Source organism: Quercus lobata, chromosome 11 (assembly GCF_001633185.2).
Source record: "Quercus lobata isolate SW786 chromosome 11, ValleyOak3.0 Primary Assembly, whole genome shotgun sequence".
NCBI lineage: Eukaryota > Viridiplantae > Streptophyta > Magnoliopsida > Fagales > Fagaceae > Quercus > Quercus lobata.
Window position 1 is genome coordinate 50,098,048 of NC_044914.1, and position 10,815 is coordinate 50,108,862.

Below are 10,815 nucleotides of genomic sequence, written 5' to 3' on the forward strand. Positions count from 1 at the left end.
AAAACCCAAAACACTTAATCAAAAAAATAATAATAATAAAACAAACAAAACCCAAAACACGGTCAGATCAAAAAAAAAATACCAAAGCTCAAAACCAATCCTCATCAATAAAATACACCAAAACACAATTATGAGCTAGTCAGATCAAACCAAGGTGACCATCTGGGTTTAGAGAGAGAGAATATCAAATCTCAAAGGATGAAAGACTGAAAAGGAAAATGTTGTCCATTCCACATTTTACAAATTTTGTGCTTCTTTTCTTTTCAATTTGAGGATTAGAATTTTGGAATCTCTCTTTGAATTCACAAAAAGGGTTTGGTCTCAGCAATGTCTTCTTCACAATCATCACCAGGATACTACAACACGCCGCCAACGCCGCCGCCGTGCGCTCCGTCTTCGCCACAGCGTCCATGGCGTGAGCTCATCCAACCATTCTCCTCCTTCACGCGCCCTTACACACTCGGTGAAGCCACCACCCGCGTCAAGCGCAACCTTGATCACTTTCGCATGAACTACACGTTCATCACGCTCCTCATCCTCTTCCTCAGCCTCCTTTGGCACCCGATCTCCATGATCGTCTTCCTCGCCATCTTCGTCACCTGGTCTTTCCTCTACTTCCTCCGCGACCATCCACTCCTCCTCTTCCACATCACTGTCAACAACCGCATCGTCCTAGCCTTGCTCTCCATCATCACCATCATCGCTCTAGTCCTCACCGATGTTTGGCTCAATGTCCTCATTTTGCTAACTCTGGGTTGATAATAATATGTGGGACTACTTAACTCTGAATTTGTATTTAAATCTGGGTTGGTTTTTTTTTTCTTTTGAGAAACATTTGGGTTGGTATATTTGTTGTTCTTGTTCAAGATACACTTAGATATTGATTCATGTGGTTTTTAATTTTTAATTATGTTTTTATTTTTTTTAATTTAGTTAAAATTGATAAATTAGTTTTTTAAATTTTAGATGCTGATGTGGCATTTTTTAATGTCAAATAACATTTTTTATTATTATTTTAATGGTCACGTTAGCTTTTAGTGTGCTAGTAGTGCACTCATTTTGCCATGTGTGCATTTTTCATCTTTGATGTTACAACAAGGACCAAAATTGGAAGTATTTTTCAAAATAGAGACATAAAACAGTAAAAATAAAATCTAATGATCAAAGTAAGAATCGCCAGAAAATATAAAGACGAAAATGTGATTTCCGCCCCCTTATAAATCTACACCATTTGATACACCACACAACAAAAAACCACTCACATAATATATTCTATATGCCAGACACGTTAATACTCTTTATTCTATTTTTATTCATCATATCTCTCTCCTCTCTCGTTAAATTCGATTCTCTTTTCTCTCTCTTCTCACGGATACCTTTCTTCTCTACCTTCCTTCTTCTATATTCTCACAAACATGAAACAACTACTCTGCTCTCCCTCCGATGGTGTTGTTTATGGTGACCGTGGATGGTAGTGGTGGTGACGGTGGCGGTGGATCGTGGTGGCTAACCTCCATCTTTCCCGTTTTGAGATCTCCATCTTTTCGTTGTTCATCCAAATACTTGCCTCAAACTCATTTTCGCACCGATTAAACTCCTATCTCTTCATTTTTGGATGATTTTTGGTGGTGCTTGGTGGTGGTGGTGGTGGTGGTGAGCTATCGGTGTTAGCGGTGGGTTGTGGGTCTATTCAGATTTGATTGCTGGGCTGTGGGCGGTGACTGTAGATTGGCTTTGATGGGTTGATTTGTGTTTGACCTATTGGATTTAACTGATTTTAGTTTTGAGAGGAAGAAAAACTAACCCTCTCCCTAACCCTTTCAATCTCTCTAATCTAAACTCTTAGCCATCTCTTTTGTTTTATATCAATGGAGTCTCTTTTTCCTTTTCAATCGAAACCCAATACTAGGGCGGGTCAGTCTGTCGTTTTGGTTTGTAAATCGAAACCAAATCCTATAGAGGCGGAGGCTGAGTGGGAGTTGGAGGAGGAGCTGCTGAAAAGTTGGGGGAAGGTAGATGTTGTTGATGGTGAGTTTGACGTCGCTTTCTGTACAACAAGCGAGTTGGATGAAGCAATGGTTTTTACGATCAAGATCCCAGACCCCGAAGCCTGTCCACCTCTTCCATACTTTATTGATCAACGTCCACGTCCACCTCCTCCTCCTCCTTCAATACTGAACCATATTAAGGGAGTGAAGAAAAAGAAAATCACCACCAACAACAACAGCAGCTTCAGCTTCACCCCAAAGAAGATCAGTCCGGTTTCCAAAGTCGCCGAAGAAGGGCCGCCGGGGCCTTACCCCTCTCGCTACTACGCTATGTTAGACGACCATCTGTATTCTGTTGGTGGCCCTGACCCTCATTTCTCAGCTTCAACTATTACAGATGTCTACAAAAATTACACACTTTCAAGTGACAACCCTCTCAACATAGTCAGCTCTATCCCCACTACCGACGTCTGGATGCTCAACCTTAAATGTCCTGGCAAGGGTTGGGAACGTGCTCCATCCATGAAATATCGTAGACAAAACCCTCAGACCATTGTTGTTGATGGTAAGCTCTATGTTTTTGGCGGCGGTTTGGGTTGGTTGCAACCCAAAGATACTTTCTCTGGCTGGATGGAGGTTTATGACCCCAAACTGCGTACCTGGGAAACCTTGCCGAATCCCCCAACTTATAGCAAGATCGGTATGGATGTCATTTTCGCACACTTGAATTTTAAAGGCGAGAAGCAGATCATAATAAATGGGCCGCCGGTACTTGAACGAGATTCTAATGAGAAAGGTCATTACATTGCTTATGATGTGGAATCTCGTTCTTGGAATCATAGGTTTAATGAGGCTCACCTTTCATGGGCAGAAGAAGTTCAATGTAAAAGAGCGCAAGTTGTTTCTACTACTCTTTATTGGACTACCCTTCTAACTGAGTACACTGATATGATATTTATCTACGGATATAATGCGTATTCGAGAGGGTGGACTCGGAGAAAGGTCAATATTAGATCGATTTTAATTGAGGGTGAAGATTTCCTTCCAACCGGTCCTGGTTTTCTCCACTTAGCTGATTTTAAATTCTGCATTCTGTTGTTTTCCTACCGCAGACCTCATTATTATCTTAATTGTCTCATATTTGACCTCTATGGTGAAGCGAGTAACACATCCATTCTTTCCGTTCAGAAATACTTGTTGGATTCCTGTTTACAATTTCTGGACTGCATGATTGTGTAGGTTTTCTCTTTTCTCTTTAATTATATCCCTTTCATCTCTTATGCCATGCCACACACGCCCATATATTATTCTTCTCATTTTTTATAATTATTCTTCGTACTAGTGGCAAATCACACAGCAATGGTCCGTCCCGTTCTACATTTCGAATTGGGGAGTTCTGGTTTCCTAAGGATTGAGTATACAGGTATTCTTTATTCAATGTTCTTATGCATGCATTTATAAAAAAGATGACATCGTCAAATCACACAGCAATGGTCCGTCCCGTTCTACATTTCGAATTGGGGAGTTCTGGTTTCCTAAGGATTGAGTATACAGGTATTCTTTATTCAATGTTCTTATGCATGCATTTATAAAAAAGATGACATCGTCAAGTTTTTGTTTTTTGTTTATTTTTGTTTTATGTGACTTTTGTCTTGCATAAGGTGGTGGCAGGATAGAATATAATAATAATAATAATATTGTGCGTATAATTGCATGTATTCTTTATGGAGTAATTAATGAAACCAGCGTCTTATGGTTCAATCATACTATTGGATCATTCCCATGGGAGAACTTGGGGTCGAATGCCCCCTCCCCACTTGTTGTAAATAGAAAAAAGAATAATAACTGATGAGAATCTAGGTGGCATTTATAGGAAATTTCATTGGTAAAACGTGGGTGAGCGGCTCTACTTAGACAAAACTTTAATGGCATGTTTGGATATTTAAAAAATGAGAGGGAGTAGAGTAAAGAGATGGAGAGTAATTCAATTACCTTATTTAAAAGTTTTTTAAGAAATGAGGGAGAGGGGTTTGGAAGGATTTAGAAGGGTTTCAACTACCTCTAACCCCTCATTTTTAATTCCCCCAAATTTGAGAGATTTGGAGGAAGAGTAGAGTAGATAAATTATTGACCAAATAAATTCCCCAATTTACCCTTTTTAAGTTAACAAAATTACAAACCGATTATATTAATAATCTTTGTTTATTTCTTGAGAAAATTTAATGTGAATGAAAAAAAAAAATTGAATCTCACTATTTAGACGCCGCCGAGTCATCTAAATAGTGACTGTTTCTGTGCCTGTTTCTAGCTGATTTTCAATGTTCTTTTGGCTTTGGAGGTCCAAAATTTCACTATTTTTCACGATATATTTCTGAACTTCAATTTACTTTTTTTTTTTCGCTTGGAATTGTGTTCTTGATCATGTTTTATCAATGTGCACTGGTACTTTTAGCAGTACCTGATCTGCTCTATTTGGACTTTGAGAAAACAGAGGAAAATGACAGAAACTTGTAGTTAAAAACTGTTATGTATACAAGTTTTTTACAATTACCTACTTGGCCGCCTTGGATTGAAATTTTTTATTTTCTCGAGAAAGCAAGTTAGAGTGTTATATATTTCTTCGTGTTTTCTATAGACTTGCATTGTTTCACTGAGAACTGTCTCTGTAATTTTCAGGGAAGCAACAAGAATTCCTAGTCTGATTCTCGAGAAAAAGAAATATGGCCAAAGAATATCTATGTTTGTGTCACGTGGTAGTGGTCTTCTCGGCAACTCTGGCTTCACAAGCTAAGGCATTTACCAATCCACTCAAAGGTAATTCTGTGGATCCCTTTTTTTTCTTTAATTCTAGTTCTTGATTTTCTTGCGTTTTACCTTGCATTGGATTCTTTTATAGGAAAATTGATATAGTTTAGGTATTTTAGTGATAATCTGTGATTAGAATGTTCTTTATTCTCTATTTGGTTAGTGAGAAAATGGAGGAAAATTTTAATTTAAAAAAAAAAAAAATCAAAGAGAATAGTACAACACTCGCGCTTCCATATTGTGAAAGCTTCATTGTCCGTGCTCACAATTTTTGGCGGGAAAATTGGGCCCATTAATCATAGACCAATGTTGCAAGTCCATTTTCAAATAGGGGTAAATTTGTCTATTTAAATTATTTCCTCTCTTCTCCATCCTAATTTTTAAAACATCCAAACAAGAGGAAGGACTAATTACTCCATTTCCCTTTACTAATTTTAAAAACATCCAAACAAGGTAGAGGATAACTATTCCCCTCTACTCCCCTCTATTCTCCTATCTTTCTAAACTTCCAACCAGACCATAAGAGTAGTAACATAATGTAACAATTAAAAATAGAATTCTAAATTTTAAATATTACCATGAACTCTATGCTTTTATAGTTTTTTTGTTCATAGCATGAATAATGGCAGAAAGTTGTACAGTTGATCTTCTTGAATTGAAGTAATAGTAACTAGTCCTAAATCAGGAGATGGTTATGCTTAAGGAGTTTTTGGAAACTATTTAGTTGACTGCAGAAATATCATTTAGAGGTGACAAGGAGAAAATTGAATAATGAATATTGTTTAAGAGGGAATGCATACTCAGAAAAGGAAGCATATATTGTTATTTTAAAATTAAGGAATATTTATGAAACTGTTGACAATACATGTGTTAGGGTACTTTTTTTTTACACCTAATTTTATTTGGGTACCACCTATTTATTTTCAAACACCACTAATAAGTTATTGGTTTTCTCAAATATTTTTTGCTCTATTATTATGTTAATCACAAATGTTTCATATCTCATTATCTAAATTGGATTATGATATAAAATATCACAAAAAAAAGCCCAAAAACTCATATTTTATCCAATTTTATTATCATATTCTATTTAAAGCCCAAGAATACTTATACTTGACAATATTTGAGAAGCCTATGATTCAAGTCTATAGCAAAACAGTTTTATCAATGGAATTCAAATCCATGATCAAAGCCCATGATTTAAACCCATGGCAATTTATTTATCCAAAGTCCAATTTTCATTGGCAACATCAAAGCCCAATTCTCATTGACAATATCAAAAACCCAACTTACATTGGCACTATTTAAAGCCCAATTTTCATTGGCAACATCAAAGCCCAATTCTCATTGGCAACATCAAAACCTAATTCTCATTGGCAATATCAAAAGCCCAACTTACGTTGGCACTATCTAAAGCCCAATTCTCATTGGCATTATCAAAAGCCCAACTTGCGTTGGCACTATTAAAAGCCCAAGCTAACTACTTGACACTATTCTATCAAAAGCCCAAGGTTATTAATACTTGGCAAAATACTATATCATAATTATTTCACTTAAAAGTCCGATAATGAACAATACGTTAAATTCTTAAACATATTATTATAATATTACAAGCTCATGGAATTTATGAATTATCTATTCTCAAAACCCATGGCAATCATCTTGTAAAAGCCCATGGAAAGTTATGATTGTTAGACCCATGATATATATTTATTTCATGTTATAAACCCATGAAATACATGGACATCGTTTGCATCGCGACATCCATAATATACACCTTCGACACTCATGTAAACATTCAAACCCACAAGATTACCATTTAAGTTACGATGCGATTATTAGAAACCATGAACATTATTGCAACATGGAATTCATCAAAGTAAATATTATTTACAAAAGTATTTTGAAACTTGTCCTATTGTTTCAAATATTACAACTAATTGCCCAAAGGCCCATTGCAAGTATTCATGAAAACTCCCAAAATATTTACTAATAAAAGTCCATGAGGAATGAAAGCCCATGGCAACATGTGCACACAACCAAGCCCATGTGAGCAAGCCCAAGCAAAAAACACCAGCAGGAGGCAAAGGAGAGTGGGCAAATAGCCCTTGTTCATTCCTAATCAAAAAGAGCAACTAGGTACTCATACAAGGGAACCAAGCCTTTGAGAATGAACTAAGGGCTGTCCCATCAATTTTCTGCCACCCTCTGCCTGACGTGAACAGTGCCCAAGGGCTGTCATATCAACTGAAGTTAAAAGGATGAAGGGACTTCATCATCTTCCTCAAGACTGCACCTCTAGCGAAAGGAGAGCTGAAACCAAACTTCAACAAATTGATGTTATGAAAATGTTAAAAACATTCGAGATGTGATTCATGTGCCAAGCCCATGAATCCTAAAGAGGAAAATTTGGGAACATGTGGTTTGGAGGGCATAAAGGGATCTCCAGCGAAACCCCCTGAAGTGAACTTAGAGCTTGACACCTGGCTTGGGGTGTTAAAATCTTACTTCTTGGGAGTCCAAATCTCAGTTGCAGCATCAGGATTCGCTCTTGATACACAATAATTAAGCTCAGCCTCGAAAATCTTGGCATTTAATGCAAAAAACTCTAAAATCTCATCATTACCCAAAGAAGCAAGACAACCCCTCAAAGTGGATTTTCCTACTTCTGATAAAAAATTCCTGGAAAGTTAAACCTTAATTCGTCACCTCTAAGTAGTCATACGTTTTTGGATTCTTGTCAATAAATACTTCCCTTATCTCCATTATAAAAACACAAGCAACTAACCAGAAAGGGAACCTAGCTACCCTCCTCTGACACTTTGGATTCGTTGGCCATTTTTGCTGGTGGTTCAGCTCTCCTTAAGCTCACCACTCATCATCTTCAGCCTAGACTCATCTAATCCCAGATATTCTTTTCACCCCTCTACACAATCACAGCTCAAAAATGTCCTCCAACTAGACACAAACAACCAATTACTTACAAAAAGCTTCAATCTCAGTATTAATTTTATCCCACTCACTCAAAACAATCCACATTCACCTCGTTCATGCCTTATAAACACATACCAACCAAAATCTTAGCTTAATACTTGCTGCACTGAGCTGGAGATCTTTCTCTCCCTTCATTCCATCCTTTTTTTCCTCTTTTATTTGTAACTATGGAGCCTTTAATCCTTATTTAGTATTATTATGATGAAGGTTATAATGTTTTGGAAACTATCTCTTCCCATGGAACCTTTAATTTTTACTTTTTATTTTACGGTTGAAAGATATAATGTATATGTAACAATTGAACTTTTCCCTCACATTGATGTAGTGATGGCTGAAAGTATAACGAACTCCCCTGATCGAGACATGCAAGGACCCCCAGGAGTTAACACATTCCTAAACTTATTTAATCATTGACTATTGGACTATTTAAATCTATTTTTTCTGGACTAAGTGTAATTTTACCCTTACCGTTGGAGGATTGATTTGAATTATGATGTTGTAAAAGGACTAATAATATAACAAACTAACAACACTAACGTGTTTATTATGCTTTATTGTTGTCTTCTTGTTAGGGTGCAACCTCTATCTCTTGCTTAGGCGGACTTACACCACACCGATAGCCTTTGGGCTTTATTTCAAGGGCCTATTGTCGAGTTTCGGCTTGGCTACCCCATATTCTATTTAGGAACATCAAAATTTTCCCCTCAACAACATGTTGCTAAGGCTTATGTCTTTGGAGTTAGGGAATCAAGGAATTTGATTGATACTGCCTTTTTTTCTTGACTACTTGTTTAGCTCATCCCAAAATGACTGTTTTTCTTTTGTACTCTGAAGCTCAACAGAGAAAGAGTAGAGGCTTAGAAGGAAAGGAAGAAGGAGAAGAGGAGGAGGAGGAAAGAGAAGGGGAGATGGTGAGGTTGGGCAGAAAATGCAGAAATATAAACATAGGCACAAGGATGGCAGGAACAATGTTCATTTTTCATGTTTATAAATTATATATATTGCTTCCTGTAGTACAGTCATGGTCTGCCTGCTCAATTCAATTATCTACATTGTCTATGGTCAATACTTCAAGATGTTTCTCCCCCTCTTCTTTGGGTTTGCATCAATTTATTTATGTGTGATGTATGTTTTATTCTAGAATTATTATTTTTTTGTTTAGGGTGTATTTGGATAATGTTTATTTGCTGAAAACTGAAAATTTATTACTGAAAATACTGTAGCAAAATAATTTTTAAAGGTGTAAACAGTACTGTGGGACCTAAATTTACTTAGAAATATGTGTTTAGGTGAGTTTGGTGGAACGTGAACAGTACCCATGAGACCCACTAAAAAAACGTTAAACGCGCGGATTAGGCAAAACGCCCAATCCAAAAGCACGCTTAATCTTCAAGTGAAAATAGAAGCTTGGGTGAGAAAAATCTTACACCAGTAATATTCTATTAGCCGTCATTTTCTATCTTTTGTTTTGATAAGTGCCTTTCATCTATTTTTTTATTTTTCTTTCTTAAACAGCAAAGTTTTGTTTAGATTAGAAACCTCTGCCATTAGATTAGGCTGCATGCACTATAAATATTTGTGGATCTGGTCTTTTTTCTCCTGAGATTAATTTAAGGTGCATGTTTATTCTACATTGGCTGTCCCCAGTAAAATCATAAACTGGATTGGAAACTTGGAATTGGCACTCTGCAATGTGCTTTAATTGAAGAATATAATGTGATTTTTATACAGCTAAAATTTTTTGGTTTCTCACAACAATGGTAAATTGATGTTTGAGCTTTTTCATTGTAGCAGAGGATTCTTGCATTCTTATTGGCTTATTGTAGCTTAATTGGCAAGCCAGTTGCAAGCTAATGCAAGGTATAATTTTATCTGTTATAAATGACACCTTAATTTCAATTCTTTGTGCTTTCAAGTGTGTAGCAGTTGTTAACTAAATGGAATCAGGTGGTCAATGTAACATCGGTTGTTGTAGCTTACTTGCCGCTACCAGCATCTTTTTCATTTTTTTTTAAATGGTCATTAAATATGATTTAGGCTTCGTTGTTTTGGTTGGATTGGCTCTCTGCCATCAATATACGCAAACCATCATGGTTTATGGAAAAATAGGCTAGTGCTTTTGAGGTGTTATTTGCTTCAAAATAACCTCTACAGCGTGCTTCATATACAGCCAACATATGTCTTGCTCCCTTATGATTTGTTTGAGAGAGAGAGAGAGAGAAGATGATGACGTGAAAAGCAGAGAGTTAATGCTATATTTTTCCTTTAATAAGAAGAGTTAAGGTTTTTAAATCACTAATTTTTAGAGAACAATAATGACTTGAGCATGAGTATTTTTTCACCGTTAAATCTAATAGAAATCAATGGTAAAAAAATGTGCAACTCTTGCTAAGTTTTTTTTTTTTTTTTTTTTTTGTGAGAAATCTGACAGGGAGTTTTATCATGAAAACAGAAAACTTCTGTCTTTCGTTACAAGAAGAGAGACATCAACTGGGATATCCTCTAACCAATACTGAGGTGCATGCAAAAATTTAGCATTTTTTTGCTAACTTGTCAGTAACTGAATTGCCAATCCTGCATACATGATTAAAAGCAATAGTTCTCAGACTTGAAGCAATGACCCGCGAATCTTCGATGAGGTGACCAAAATGGGCGAGACAAACTCCATTTGAAATTAGAAACTGTTAGAGATATATTATAGTGTGTTTTATAATGAATCATAACATGTGTATATATAGTAGAATAAACCCTAAACTAATAGGCTTCTAGTACAAGTAGGAGACTTAACTTGCACACAAAGTAGAATTAGGCTTGGGCTTATGCTAATGGGCTAATATATCTCTAACAGAGACTTAATAATAATCTCAGCATCGCCCTCGAAAACCACGTCTTGGAGACCTATTTCAGATGCAAAGGCTATAGCTCTTCGACAGGCAAGAGCTGCCAGTGCCTGCCCTTCACTGTCCCGAATAATGACTCTGATACCTGCTGCTGAGATGTCCTTAAACAAAGCCCCGTCAAAATTTGC

The 10,815-nt window shown here is 36.5% G+C and overlaps 1 protein-coding gene and 1 long non-coding RNA gene across 2 annotated transcripts; both read left to right on the forward strand.

The window, feature by feature from the left end:
• The first annotated feature begins 1,263 nt into the window (after positions 1-1,263).
• Positions 1,264-3,421, forward strand: LOC115968044. Its single transcript, XM_031087243.1, has 2 exons — positions 1,264-3,223; positions 3,331-3,421. The coding sequence occupies exons 1-2, from the start codon at positions 1,869-1,871 to the stop codon at positions 3,401-3,403; spliced, it is 1,428 nt and encodes a 475-aa protein (XP_030943103.1). The 5' UTR covers positions 1,264-1,868; the 3' UTR covers positions 3,404-3,421.
• Positions 3,422-3,464: 43 nt separating this feature from the next.
• Positions 3,465-8,944, forward strand: LOC115968047. Its single transcript, XR_004086641.1, has 3 exons — positions 3,465-3,542; positions 4,665-4,802; positions 8,360-8,944. It is a non-coding gene; the product is annotated as an uncharacterized LOC115968047 (long non-coding RNA).
• The last annotated feature ends 1,871 nt before the right edge of the window (positions 8,945-10,815 follow it).